This window comes from Pecten maximus, chromosome 15 (genome assembly GCF_902652985.1).
Source record: "Pecten maximus chromosome 15, xPecMax1.1, whole genome shotgun sequence".
Lineage (NCBI taxonomy): Eukaryota > Metazoa > Mollusca > Bivalvia > Pectinida > Pectinidae > Pecten > Pecten maximus.
This window is the reverse complement of record NC_047029.1, coordinates 4468755-4484775: the sequence shown is the minus strand read 5'-3', so window position 1 is coordinate 4484775 and position 16021 is coordinate 4468755. Positions and strand designations below refer to the sequence as shown.

At 37.0% G+C, this 16021-nt stretch overlaps 1 protein-coding gene across 1 annotated transcript; it reads right to left on the bottom strand.

Annotated features, from left to right (window-relative positions):
- Positions 1-1444: 1444 nt before the first annotated feature.
- On the bottom strand, positions 1445-14838 carry LOC117344383 (phospholipase B1, membrane-associated-like). Its single transcript, XM_033907129.1, has 13 exons — positions 14717-14838; positions 14300-14409; positions 13164-13242; positions 12732-12790; positions 12328-12395; positions 11972-12015; positions 10944-11052; positions 9347-9479; positions 4389-4546; positions 3621-3792; positions 2611-2712; positions 1967-2035; positions 1445-1529 (listed from the first exon to the last, which is right to left on the bottom strand). Exons 1-13 carry the CDS (start codon positions 14760-14762, stop codon positions 1488-1490), a joined length of 1191 nt encoding a protein of 396 aa, XP_033763020.1. The 5' UTR covers positions 14763-14838; the 3' UTR covers positions 1445-1487.
- Positions 14839-16021: the final 1183 nt, after the last annotated feature.

Here is a 16021-nt window from a genome sequence, read left to right as displayed (position 1 = left end):
CAACTGTCCGTGTGTTGTATATCTAACTACACAACTGTCCGTGTGTGTTGTATGTCTAAGTGTACAACTGTCCGTGTGTTGTATGTCTAACTACACAACTGTCCGTGTGTGTTGTATGTCTAACTACACAACTGTCCGTGTGTGTTGTATGTCTAACTACACAACTGTCCGTGTGTGTTGTATGTCTAACTACACAACTGTCCGTGTGTGTTGTATGTCTAACACAACTGTCTGTGTGTGTTGTATGTCTAATTACACAACTGTCCGTATGTGTTGTATGTCTAACTACACCACTGTCCGTGTGTGTTGTATGTCTAACACAACTGTCCGTGTGTGTTGTATGTCTACTGTCCGTGTGTGTTGTATGTCTAACTACACAGCTGTCCGTGTGTGTTGTATGTCTAACTACACAACTGTCCGTGTGTGTTGTATGTCTAACTACACAACTGTCCGTGTGTTGTATGTCTAACTACACAACTGTCCGTGTGTGTTGTATGTCTAACTACACAACTGTCCGTGTGTGTTGTATGTCTAACTACACAACTGTCCTTGTGTTGTATATTTAATTACACAACTGTCCGTGTGTGTTGTATGTCTAACTACACAACTGTCCGTGTGTGTTGTATGTCTAACTACACAACTGTCCGTGTGTGTTGTATGTCTAACTACACAACTGTCCGTGTGTGTTGTATGTCTAACTACACAACTGTCTGTGTGTTGTATATCTAACTACACAACTGTCCGTGTGTTGTATGTCTAACTACACAACTGTCCGTGTGTGTTGTATGTCTAACTACACAACTATCCGTGTGTGTTGTATGTCTAACTACACAACTGTCTGTGTGTGTTGTATGTCTTAACTACACAACTGTCTGTGTGTGTTGTATGTCTAACTACACAACTGTCCGTGTGTGTTGTATATTTAATTACACAACTGTCCGTGTGTGTTGTATGTCTAACTACACAACTGTCCGTGTGTGTTGTATGTCTAACTACACAACTGTCCGTGTGTGTTGTATGTCTAACTACACAACTGTCCGTGTGTGTTGTATGTCTAACTACACAACTGTCCGTGTGTGTTGTATGTCTAACTACACAACTGTCCGTGTGTGTTGTATGTCTAACTACACAACTGTCCGTGTGTTGTATATCTAACTACACAACTGTCCGTGTGTGTTGTATGTCTAACTACACAACTGTCCGTGTGTGTTGTATGTCTAACTACACAACTATCCGTGTGTTGTATGTCTAACTACACAACTGTCCGTGTGTGTTGTACGTCTAACCACATGACTATCCGTGTGTGTTTGTTGTATGTCTAAGTGTACACTTATCCGTTTGTGGTAAATCTAACTGTACAACTGTCTACGATATTCAAGCCATTTGTACCATATTGTACCCCAGTCGTATTTTATAATCGTTGAAAAAAAATCAACAAAAACAATTTGTAAGTTAGATGGATATTTATTTTATCGAAAGTCTTAAAATCAGTTTCTATAAGTAGTGAAGAACCCGGATGGATTATACGTCTGAAATAGAGAATTGCATGCTCTGTAAGTGAAATTATTTTTTTTAATCAGAAAGGCTACTCTACAAAATGAATGATACTCCCGCTTCTCTTGCCCGGGATTAAGCTAAACATCGAAAATAGCACTGCTATTAACAAAAATAAGAATCGCTTATCATCATTTAAAACTGAGGAGTTAATCAGGAACAATTTTGACAAGGAGGAGACAGATAACATGTCGGCAGATATTAAAAGGTTCATTAGAAAGCAAAATATTCGAAACTGTTTTTATCAAAGTAATATTTTATGCAGGTCGCGAATTATATGTACCTAACATTAGACAAAGACTACTATTAATCTCAAATGATTGATTTCTATAGATTTGCTATTTTAGATTGATCAAACTAGTTCAGTCGACTTTCGAAAACCACATGACTATCACGTGGTACATTTACGTACCTGAATAGCGGGACAATGGAAGGGCTGGTTGAGGTACCATTCCTGTTGTTTCACGGCGGGGGATTCCAACTGTTGTAAGTAACAGAAGTAATATAACAGGATTGTTTGCTACATGTAATCAACATACAACGGCCATTTTTCAAAAAACAAAGTATAATACAGATACACAATATATGGTACATATGGTATATACAGTATCCCCATGCATCAACAAGATCCAAGAATTTGTGGACTAAATATATTACTTTATCATCAGACAATATAACATTACTACTTCCATCTGGATATATAACCAACATATGAAAATAAGAATATTAAAGAAATAACGGCTTCGTTATGATGATCGCTTATAAGACCGTATGTTGCCAATACAAGACCGTATGCCAACTATAAAATTATGAAAGAGGAGCACGATCGAATTGCTTAGGCTGCAATTTAATATTTTCATGTATCTACGTCAAAGGAGAACGCTAAGACTTCAAGCTTCAATTTTTTCGAGGATGGTAATAGCGTTATGTATCAATATGTGGAAGTATATAAAACCACACATAACAGCAAATACCCGTTATCAATCGGTAATAGTTACTATGCCAGAGATACATATGTATATCGTCTAAAATAGAACCTTTAGGTAAGTGACATACCATGTTATTCCAGAGGGAGATGGCGGAGGCGAAGTGTCCTTTGTGGTTAAAATGGAAACAATCGGGACTGAAGTAGGACATGTCAATCTTACCCGTCGAGTCCTAAAATAGAAAAACACATTCTAGATATATAATGACGCTAAACGTTCTAATCCACAGCGTCCTGAAGCAATAAAGTTAAACATGTAGATGTCATACGCGAAGCCTCATGTCTTACATACCAATGTTCTATGGCGCGGGAAGGATGTCATAATTAAATATTTTTGCCTAGGCAAAATTATTTCTGCCTAGGCAAAAATCGAATATTGCTTAGGCAAAATATTTCTGCCTAGGTAATATTCGATTTTTGCCCAAGCAAAATTGTTTCTGCCTAGGCAAAAATAACTTTGTTTCGATTATATGTTTCGATTATTGCCTAGGCAATAATCGAACTAGGCAATAATCGAACTAGGCAATAATCGAACTTTGCCTAGACAGAAATAGATTTTTGCCTAAGCAGAAATCTAATTTTGCCTAGGCAAAATTATTTTTTCCAAGGCAAAAATCGAATTTTGCCTAGGCACAATGTTTTATTTTATTTTTGCCTAGGCAAAATTCGATTTCTGCCTAGGCAAAAATATTTACTCATGACATCCTTCCCGCGCCATAATGTACAAGCTATTACAATAGTTCGCTTAGAGTATTTTACGGCGGCTCGAAATAAATCTCATAGGCAAAAATTCAAAGACTGCTATAGATGCGATGGTAACAGAAGTTTCCTGCTTCTCGACAAATATTATCTTGGATTCCTATAGAAACACTGTAAAAAGTCATGATCCTTACAAAAATAACAAAATAACTAACTAACCTACCTTACCTCCTCAAACATCACACAAGAAAAAATTAGAAAAAAAACCAACAATTTTGTCTTACTAAACAGGTTCATTGCGGGATACAGGAATCAATGTTTTCTTTGATACTCATCATTGTATTTGTCATGTTTCCTCGTTATTTGTAATACTTCGACTCACCAGTTGTGGTGGTTCTGTGTGTTTATAAAAAGGCTGGACAACAACAGTAAAATCATCACGGGTATCATAACGACCGCTGTTGACAAGATCTTCAACTCCCTTCTGGTACGCATGCGTAACCTGCCTCAACATTGGGCCATTGGCGGTGTTTTGTCCACACTCACAAACAAATCTGTAAAACAGGCACGGAGGCCACGGATGACAAAAAGATATGAAGACTGCCCTTTATGATTTCTTGGGTCTGAAATAACAGACATTACTTGGTATACCGTAAACGTGGTTATTTTCGCGGGGGCTTAATTTCGCGATTTAGATACGTAAACTATACGCGTTGGGGTAATATTCGCGATCGATCCACTTTTGTTTGTAGTTCGAGATTACGCAAATTGATATTAAAATAATACGCGTGGGGAGAAATGTTCGCGATCAAAAGGACTCCATGTAATTAGCGTAAATTTCCCCCTCGCGTAAATTTCCACGTTTAGAGTATGTATTATACTTAAGATTATGTTTTGTATATTGTGTAGCAGACGCAGCAGGCTCTAAACCTTCTGCGACGCCTGGTATCATTACACTTTATCATTATGATAGTATTTTATAATGGTTCCCTAGAATATATTGATGTTTTTATTATTTTATTGTATTGATTTGCTTGGTTATTTATTGAGATATTTACATTAATGTCTGACATCACCGTTTTACTCCTAGAAATCTTTAACTTGAGCGAATCAAGCATCTTGTAAATCCAGTATATGTGACCATACTCACGTGTGAACTACACTACAGATGAATCCTTTCTCCATAGACGCAATCGGGGCTATGTCAAATATACTGACGAGGTTGACAAATGTCTTTGGAAGATTAGCCTTCAGGATGTCAAGTGACTCCCGGATATAATTTACATAGTTATCTGGACTGTATTGGTGCTGTAAGAGAGTATTTATACAGTATATACCCGGATGTAATTGACATAGTTATCCGGACTGTATTGGTGCTGTAAGAGAGTATTTATACAGTATATACCCGGATGTAATTGACATAGTTATCCGGACTGTATTGGTGCTGTAAGAGAGTATTTATACAGTATATACCCGGATGTAATTGACATAGTTATCCGGACTGTATTGGTGCTGTAAGAGAGTATTTATACAGTATATACCCGGATGTAATTGACATAGTTATCCGGACTGTATTGGTGCTGTAAGAGAGTATTTATACAGTATATACCCGGATGTAATTGACATAGTTATCCGGACTGTATTGGTGCTGTAAGAGAGTATTTATACAGTATATACCCGGATGTAATTGACATAGTTATCCGGACTGTATTGGTGCTGTAAGAGAGTATTTATACAGTATATACCCGGATGTAATTGACATAGTTATCCGGACTGTATTGGTGCTGTAAGAGAGTATTTATACAGTATATACCCGGATGTAATTGACATAGTTATCCGGACTGTATTGGTGCTGTAAGAGAGTATTTATACAGTATATACCCGGATGTAATTGACATAGTTATCCGGACTGTATTGGTGCTGTAAGAGAGTATTTATACAGTATATACCCGGATGTAATTGACATAGTTATCCGGACTGTATTGGTGCTGTAAGAGAGTATTTATACAGTATATACCCGGATGTAATTGACATAGTTATCCGGACTGTATTGGTGCTGTAAGAGAGTATTTATACAGTATATACCCGGATGTAATTGACATAGTTATCCGGACTGTATTGGTGCTGTAAGAGAGTATTTATACAGTATATACCCGGATGTAATTGACATAGTTATCCGGACTGTATTGGTGCTGTAAGAGAGTATTTATACAGTATATACCCGGATGTAATTGACATAGTTATCTGGACTGTATTGGTGCTGTAAGAGAGTATTTATACAGTATATACCCGGATGTAATTGACATAGTTATCTGGACTGTATTGGTGCTGTAAGAGAGTATTTATACAGTATATACCCGGATGTAATTGACATAGTTATCTGGACTGTATTGGTGCTGTAAGAGAGTATTTATACAGTATATACCCGGATGTAATTGACATAGTTATCTGGACTGTATTGGTGCTGTAAGAGAGTATTTATACAGTATATACCCGGATGTAATTGACATAGTTATCTGGACTGTATTGGTGCTGTAAGAGAGTATTTATACAGTATATACCCGGATGTAATTGACATAGTTATCTGGACTGTATTGGTGCTGTAAGAGAGTATTTATACAGTATATACCCGGATGTAATTGACATAGTTATCCGGACTGTATTGGTGCTGTAAGAGAGTATTTATACAGTATATACCCGGATGTAATTGACATAGTTATCCGGACTGTATTGGTGCTGTAAGAGAGTATTTATACAGTATATACCCGGATGTAATTGACATAGTTATCCGGACTGTATTGGTGCTGTAAGAGAGTATTTATACAGTATATACCCGGATGTAATTGACATAGTTATCCGGACTGTATTGGTGCTGTAAGAGAGTATTTATACAGTATATACCCGGATGTAATTGACATAGTTATCTGGACTGTATTGGTGCTGTAAGAGAGTATTTATACAGTATATACCCGGATGTAATTGACATAGTTATCCGGACTGTATTGGTGCTGTAAGAGAGTATTTATACAGTATATACCCGGATGTAATTGACATAGTTATCCGGACTGTATTGGTGCTGTAAGAGAGTATTTATACAGTATATACCCGGATGTAATTGACATAGTTATCTGGACTGTATTGGTGCTGTAAGAGAGTATTTATACAGTATATACCCGGATGTAATTGACATAGTTATCCGGACTGTATTGGTGCTGTAAGAGAGTATTTATACAGTATATACCCGGATGTAATTGACATAGTTATCCGGACTGTATTGGTGCTGTAAGAGAGTATTTATACAGTATATACCCGGATGTAATTGACATAGTTATCCGGACTGTATTGGTGCTGTAAGAGAGTATTTATACAGTATATACCCGGATGTAATTGACATAGTTATCCGGACTGTATTGGTGCTGTAAGAGAGTATTTATACAGTATATACCCGGATGTAATTGACATAGTTATCCGGACTGTATTGGTGCTGTAAGAGAGTATTTATACAGTATATACCCGGATGTAATTGACATAGTTATCCGGACTGTATTGGTGCTGTAAGAGAGTATTTATACAGTATATACCCGGATGTAATTGACATAGTTATCCGGACTGTATTGGTGCTGTAAGAGAGTATTTATACAGTATATACCCGGATGTAATTGACATAGTTATCCGGACTGTATTGGTGCTGTAAGAGAGTATTTATACAGTATATACCCGGATGTAATTGACATAGTTATCCGGACTGTATTGGTGCTGTAAGAGAGTATTTATACAGTATATACCCGGATGTAATTGACATAGTTATCCGGACTGTATTGGTGCTGTAAGAGAGTATTTATACAGTATATACCCGGATGTAATTGACATAGTTATCTGGACTGTATTGGTGCTGTAAGAGAGTATTTATACAGTATATACCCGGATGTAATTGACATAGTTATCTGGACTGTATTGGTGCTGTAAGAGAGTATTTATACAGTATATACCCGGATGTAATTGACATAGTTATCCGGACTGTATTGGTGCTGTAAGAGAGTATTTATACAGTATATACCCGGATGTAATTGACATAGTTATCTGGACTGTATTGGTGCTGTAAGAGAGTATTTATACAGTATATACCCGGATGTAATTGACATAGTTATCTGGACTGTATTGGTGCTGTAAGAGAGTATTTATACAGTATATACCCGGATGTAATTGACATAGTTATCCGGACTGTATTGGTGCTGTAAGAGAGTATTTATACAGTATATACCCGGATGTAATTGACATAGTTATCCGGACTGTATTGGTGCTGTAAGAGAGTATTTATACAGTATATACCCGGATGTAATTGACATAGTTATCTGGACTGTATTGGTGCTGTAAGAGAGTATTTATACAGTATATACCCGGATGTAATTGACATAGTTATCCGGACTGTATTGGTGCTGTAAGAGAGTATTTATACAGTATATACCCGGATGTAATTGACATAGTTATCCGGACTGTATTGGTGCTGTAAGAGAGTATTTATACAGTATATACCCGGATGTAATTGACATAGTTATCCGGACTGTATTGGTGCTGTAAGAGAGTATTTATACAGTATATACCCGGATGTAATTGACATAGTTATCCGGACTGTATTGGTGCTGTAAGAGAGTATTTATACAGTATATACCCGGATGTAATTGACATAGTTATCTGGACTGTATTGGTGCTGTAAGAGAGTATTTATACAGTATATACCCGGATGTAATTGACATAGTTATCTGGACTGTATTGGTGCTGTAAGAGAGTATTTATACAGTATATACCCGGATGTAATTGACATAGTTATCCGGACTGTATTGGTGCTGTAAGAGAGTATTTATACAGTATATACCCGGATGTAATTGACATAGTTATCCGGACTGTATTGGTGCTGTAAGAGAGTATTTATACAGTATATACCCGGATGTAATTGACATAGTTATCTGGACTGTATTGGTGCTGTAAGAGAGTATTTATACAGTATATACCCGGATGTAATTGACATAGTTATCCGGACTGTATTGGTGCTGTAAGAGAGTATTTATACAGTATATACCCGGATGTAATTGACATAGTTATCCGGACTGTATTGGTGCTGTAAGAGAGTATTTATACAGTATATACCCGGATGTAATTGACATAGTTATCCGGACTGTATTGGTGCTGTAAGAGAGTATTTATACAGTATATACCCGGATGTAATTGACATAGTTATCCGGACTGTATTGGTGCTGTAAGAGAGTATTTATACAGTATATACCCGGATGTAATTGACATAGTTATCTGGACTGTATTGGTGCTGTAAGAGAGTATTTATACAGTATATACCCGGATGTAATTGACATAGTAATCCGGACTGTATTGGTGCTGTAAGAGAGTATTTATACAGTATATACCCGGATGTAATTGACATAGTTATCTGGACTGTATTGGTGCTGTAAGAGAGTATTTATACAGTATATACCCGGATATAATTTACATAGTTATCTGGACTGTATTGGTGCTGTAAGAGAGTATTTATACAGTATATATCTAACAGCTAGAGTATAACATATATAGACAGTTTGTTTTCGTTTTTATCAATGTTGTCAAATATTTTTTAGTTCACATGTAAGTATACAGTTGCTATCATTACAACCACGTATAAAACGATAGCACGTCATATTTCACCTTCTTAGCTTCATTAACATGTTATCAGATTAAACGAACTGCTCCGATTGGTCAAATACTGAACGACATATTTCTGACGACACATTCAACAGCCTTAAAATTAGAAATCAACAGGAAAAATGTATTCAGAGGCTGATCTGTACTTTCCACATTAACAACACTCTACCCTTCTCCCTCTTGATTCTCACGGCATGAATCCAGTACACCGTCCAACACATAGGCTGGCCTATAGATAACCCGGGGATAGATTCGAACATATCCTGTTTATAATTGCTTTATCGTGGTGCACCGATTGTCACATATATAGTATATACAATTTTTTTTACTTTTTGTTAATTCATTCATTTCTAACGTTTGACATATGTGCCCACTAAGTCCAGATACACTAATCGTCTCTGACAGGAAGAAGAAGGTTACCGAATTTGAGCAGTAGTCACACAGGTCGTTTCCACCGATAAATAGAGTCACCACCTTCCAGTCATCATTCATGCGTACATTTGGATTGTTCGTCATCCTGGCCACCAATAGATGAGCTTGTTCTGGCATATTCCTAAAACACAGTACGGCATATAATACAGTATGTCTCTAAACTAAATTCATATTGCAAATGATACACATGTTTGGCAAATAAAAAAGATATATATATATATCGGCAGCCTCTTCTACGTATAGACTTATAAGATTTATTTATTTTATAAATTTAGATTTCCAATTACTAGTACACTACATGTAAGCACTGGCCTGAATGGAAGCGTGCGGGAAGTCTTAGTATGGGAGGAAATCGTAGTACCCGTAGACAAAACACGTACGTTTTCACGTCCAATTGGAGAATCAACCCTTGATCACCTTGGGGATCGCCACATAGTTATACAACTACACCGGTTATTAACCGACAAGACGTCAGTTAAAAACGTATCATATTTTGACATACAAGTGTGGGCGTGTTTAAAATATACGTTCGCGGCGACATCTCCAGAATTAGATTTTAATTGGTTTATTTTGTTTAACGTCCTATTAACAGCCAGGGTCATTTAAGGACGAGTCTGGTTTTGGAGGTGGAGGAAAGCTGGAGTATCCCAAGAAACCAGAGGGATCTTGGCGCCCACCATTGAATGATCTTTATAGGTTCTATGTCAGATTGATCTTCTCTCTACTTTTCTCTTCATTTTACTAATCTGTGCAAATTGAGAAACATCCCTCCAGTAGTTTTCAAACAAGGGAATCCTAGCTATATAAGAAATTTTATTTTAAAGATTTAGCGATAATGGCTGTTTGTTTGCCAGGTTGTTTTCAGGACAGACTGGTCCCAAAATGCAATATGAGGGACCAAGGGCAACCTACATATGAAATTTGAGAAAGATCCCTTCAGTACTTCCTGAGAAATAGCGAAAACAAACTTCAATTGTCCAAATCCAAGATGGCTGCCTGTCGGCCATGTTGTTTTCCGATTGGTCTCAAAATGCAATATGCATAACTATGCACCAAGGGCAAACTACATATGAAATTTGAGAAAGATCCCTTCAGTACTTTCTTAGAAATAGCAATAACAAACTTCAATTGTCAAAATCCAAGATGGCTGCTTGTCGGCTATGTTGTTTTCTGATTGCTCTCAAAATACAATATGCATAACTAGGCACCAAGGGAAACCTACATACGAAATTTGAGAAAGATTCCTTCAGTACTTTCTGAGAAGTAGTGATAACAAGAATTGTTTACTGACGGAGAGACGGAGGGACGGAGGGACCACGGACCACAGACGCAGGGCTAGGCCTACGGTCAGTACCAAGGAATTGCTCCATGTGGTTTTCGACCATGCAACCCAGAGTTGGAGGGCAAGTGATCAATTGTCGGGACACCTTAACCGCTCTGTCACAGCGCCCCCAGGATTAGCGAAGTTTATGCTATACATGTACATGTACGTACGCGGCGACATCTTCAGGATAGCGATGTTTATATTATACGTACGCGGCGACATATCCGTGGTTAGCGATGTTTATAACATACAAGTACGTACGCGGCGACATCTCCAGGTTTAGCGACGTTCAGATTAGCCCCTGTCAGGTTTCTCTTGGCTATCCCCTCAGAGTAACCGTACAGATACCCACCAAACTTCCTTAGAATATCTACAAGGTAAAAGCGTATATGTAATTAATTTTGTAGCCAAGCGTTTGAAAGACATACATAATGTAAAACGTCCTTGTTTGGCGGAGATAGATATAATTTAATTTTGTATGAAACACGCATTTTCATTGGCTGAAATAATTTTGTTATACCTCCATAACAAAATTTTTGACGTTGCGAAATGTAACGTCATTTTTGATTGGCTGATGACGTTGCGTAATAATTTATCACAGAAAAGAGTTCGCCAAAGAAAGTGAAATATCTTGGTGTGTATAAGACGAAATTAAATTATAAGAATTAACATTAATTATTTTTTCTGTTATACAGTCATAACAGAAAAAACTGGAGTGTACTCTCTTCATAAACCGCTTCGCGGTTTATTTAGAGTACACTCCAGTTTTTTCTGTTATGACTGTATAACAGAAAAAATAATTGATGTTAATCCTTAAATAAAACGTTACTGTTTGGTGTTGATATGGCACACATTTTAAATAGTCAGGAGTTTGTTGTCAAGATTACTGTGATAGATATCGACTACTGCCGAAAAAGCTTGAAACCCAGGATTTTGTTATATGTAGGTAGATAAAAGACTAGAGGATATGTAATAGGATTCTTGGCAAGTTTATGGCTCGTAAATGTACATTTTGTCCGGCAGTTTGTTGTCACAACCATACTGTACGTAGCTCTTATTTGGAGAACGTAACATTTGTTCCATAGTTTTGACAAGGTTTTATTTTTAATGTACTGTCCTTATTTTGCGTACATTTAACATAGAAATAGTTTTTTCTTGATAAAAGTCAGTACTTTCCTGGTGTTTTATCTGAGTTTTCGGTGTCTTCGACTTATTTGGAAATGTGAGCATTAGATTTTACCTGATAAAGCTTTGCATGGAAGGCTCTGATATCTGCTACATGTACTTACTTGGAAAGGTGAGGACCTCTTCCAGTACGCCGTCCCCGCCGATACTAAAGCAAAAACCATAACTTGGTTACCAATAAAGAAATATCAAGTTGCCGCATTAAACGTTGTAAGATTTTTTAACGATAAAATTTTAGATTTGAAAATATCTAGACTCTTTCACTATACAAAATACCGGGGAAACTCTATTTAAAACCAACAGTATTCACGCGAAGAAACGAAAATAAGTGTTATCTTCCGTATGTATGTATATTTTCGAAGACGTTTCCGCTATCTGAGAACGAATCTTTAACAAGACTTTGTGGTTATAAGAAGCACTGTGGATGAATCATATAACACAAGTGTTATTCAGAACTCACCTCCACGAATGACCTCTATATTCCAGTAGGTCACCGATCACATTGGTTGCTAGGATACCATTACCGGCCTGGGATGAATAGAGAATTGCCAGGTAAATGTATCAAGTTTTGTAATGAATTGTAAGTTTTGTACCAAAGACAATTGAAGGCTCAGACTAAAACAGTTTTCGTCAACTACATGTATAATTCCATAAAACTTGTGGAACTATTTATTGGAGATGACAGGTTTAACTATACTGATTTCATGAAGCGAATTAATTGTGTACCCGTTAAAATATGGAGTTTCTTTACATATATTCTCCCAATTTCTAAATACATTAACAATGAAATCAATGGGGTATTATCATCAGAATGAACAGAAGACGACATTAAAATCCCGAAGGTTAAATGGTTAAATTACTCACAGTTAAAGAATCGCCCATAGCCGCCACCACTTTGATGTCGCCCGGATGTAGGGCATGAACTGGAAACATGAAAACAAAATGTATTTACACGTGCTTAGTTATATATATTATATACATGTTGTATGCTGTGTTGGACACTGACCATAGACTCTCACAGTAAAATACAACTCAACATCGCTTTCCGTACAAATGTAGAAGTTTAAGTTGCTGTCTAATTCTTTTGTTATAATTAATGCATCTCAATAAAATATGAATAAACTAGCATACGAACTTCTTTTTCTCAATTGGTTTTTTTCATCTCTTTTCTCGCCTCTCATCTTGTTTTCTTTCCTTTTTTGCCTTTTTTTTTTTTGCTAATCTTTTTCTCTCTCTCTCTCTGTCTTTTTTTTTTTTTTTTTTTACAAATATAGTTCATTTTCTTTCACAACTCACCGGAAGTGGCTGTATTTCCACTGTGCGCTTGATTTATGTGACAGTCAAAGTGTGGGATCGGGAAACTGATCTCTCTTTCCTGCAATCAAATATAACATATCTTCATTCTGCTCAAGATTACCGCTCTCAATCGCGTGGTAATTTGTCAACAATCGCAGGCATGCTTTATCTACAGTCCTCCAAGACCCATTAAAATCCAATGTATCGCTGTACACGCTATCATGGGAAGGAAGTGTATTACTATAGATATCTCTTCAATATACAATGTGAGCGCTCAGTCAAGATAAATTATTTTTTGATCTTGGATGAGGTATTGGATTCCGAAATTTGGAATTAGCTTCCAGTCTGACTCTAACAACTAACTTGTGTATCTGTGTTTCCTTTATATCATTGCTTCCGAATATCCAAATGTCTGTTTTCTATGAAAATCATTGCAAGATGTTGTCTGATAGCGTCAGTTGTAATTGTCTTTTTTTTCATTACCATTCTGACTTTTAGCTCGCAGTGGTCTCACAAGTCTAACCGTATATGACACACAAAGAACAATATTACACCTAAAGACTGGCACGCTCTGACACAACAACCAACCTATAATGAGCATTGGAGGGGCGTGTAAAAGAGCTAAAATTTAAAGCACAGTAAGACTTTCTTCTCAATATCTCCTTGATATTATCCTGCCTTTGACCTTCGAGTTTGACCTTATGGAGAGGTTATAGACTCAATACTGTGATACACCAAAGGCATTAAAATGGTATTTTAAAACCCTGTTGGACGTCCATATAACCAGTCCCTCCGGACGTCAGTAGGGATGTCATGACACTGTATCTGCGACATAATATTTCAGCGAAATGGCATTTTAAAATTTTCCTTAATGTTTGATTCAAACATGAACGTAATCAGCGTCCATTAAAGACCAAAATGTGCTGATAGAAGGTCTAAATCCAAAATAAGGTATGTATCAATGATGGCATTGGGTTACGTGGTTACAAATGTGACGTCCAGACAATTGAACAATTTAAATGTCACCTGACTTGTGTTTTTAACTGGTGTTAACCACGAGAGCTTCTAGATGAATCTGTAGCAATGATAAAAGTGTGTCGTTAACAGGCAATCTTTGCCCTGTGTCCGAGCTCTACCTTTCGTTGGTACGATGCCACATGTTCCTGCCATAGGGCATTCAGGGTGGCATTGTTAGGCAAAACCTCCGTAAAGAACTCTTCATATCGCTGGTACCATGGCGCCTTAGCTGGAAGTATAAAACAACGTGCACGTGAACGTGAGCCGCTTCGTCAGTTTATAGTTTCAGATGGGATACTTTGAATTATTTAACTTTGTGGTGTTTGCAATCCCTTACTTGCAATAACACACAATGTAACGAAAAGGCTAATAGGAGAAAGACCACAGTCAATGTAAAATAAATCGGCTCGTCATTTCTGCTGCTGATATAAATGTTAATGATCTGTATTGATTAAAAAAACATTAAAGAAAACGCTGACAGAAATGTAGGCATATGAATATATATGTACTTGCACATATCGCAATAAATGAAATACCTTCTACACTGGCACAGACGGTTACGATGAAGAGAATGAAAAACATGTCAGGTGGTCGTGCAATCTGCGACGTTCCCGGACAAGGCGACGATTCTATGATATCTACTACTCTTACTGGCGGTTCACACGATCTCTGCACCACCTTTACGTGTGTATCTATAGTAAGGGCGACAGTGACCAGAAAGATAAGAAAACACTTGTCCTGTCATTAATAGCTCAGTTTTTCTTTTCTTTTTATTGCTTTTCTGCTTGTTAATTAAATACGAGGTAGATGAGATTGAAGATAATCAAAATTCTGTATTGGCCTTCATTATCAATCTACATCTATACCTTATAGTTAAGTAAATGTATCAGCGACATAATCAATCAAAGACTCGTATAGATATGAATTACTTTTCCCCGTACACCGCAACGCAATGGAACCTCTTTAATATTTCCATTAATATAGCTCAAAACATCATGCCGCTCTTAGAATTTAAAATTAAAAAGCTGGAAAAAAAAAACAAAACTTTCGAACATGCATTTCCAGTTTACTCAATACTACACACACACCTTTACCGCTATCACTAGATAAATAAGCCCGAGTCATTTAGGACGACAAAGTCTATACAGGGGCCAGATATACATGTATATCAAACACTTTAAATTTCCTCTTCCAAATAATCATAAGGTCAATGGTCGATACATTAGCTACTTTGTGTAGCCGCAGACGGCGGAATACTGAATTAAGGAATTATTTTTTAAGTTTTACGGACACCGAGTGTGTCGCCAATCTAGTATGCAAAAAACATCATACTGTAAATGAATGGGTCATCTTAGCACGCAGCTACTCGTAGTCATAAAAGGTAAATGGGGGGCGAATAGTCCTCAGGCTATAACACCCAGTGGGTCATGTGACATTAACAAAGGCGGGATTTTTTTTTGTTGGTTCATTTTTTTTCAAAGTTGACGGAAATGATAAGACAATGTAAATATAAGTATTGAACAGTGGTTTTAATGTTGTTATTGTCGATATGGCAGCAAGATGTATAGCGCCCAAATGTAGCATGGGAACCCGTTAGGGTTAGGGTTCCCATGCCATTTGCTCACCAAACATCTTGCTGCCATATCGACAATAACAACATTAAAACCACTGTTCATTGCTTAAATGATATTATTTTGGCCCCGGATATGACGCGACAGTTGGCGTTACTGGTCAAGATGAAGAATGTGATTGGTCAATGTAGCGGTAAATACAAAATGCAGATATGTAGTTAAAAACGAAGCAAAGTTGAGATTGAATGCAAGCTGAATAAGTGGATGTAT

What these genes read in the sequence shown, in the direction of transcription:
- LOC117344383 (XM_033907129.1), bottom strand. Translation starts at nt 14,762, where the DNA reads ATGTTTTTCATTCTCTTCATCGTAACCGTCTGTGCCAGTGTAGAAG. An exon ending in TATAGAGGTCATTCGTGGAG is followed by an intron (nt 12,016 to 12,327) that starts GTGAGTTCTGAA and finishes TTTTTGCTTTAG; the next exon opens with TATCGGCGGGGACGGCGTAC. An exon ending in TCTCCCTCTGGAATAACATG is followed by an intron (nt 2,036 to 2,610) that starts GTATGTCACTTA and finishes TACTTACAACAG; the next exon opens with TTGGAATCCCCCGCCGTGAA.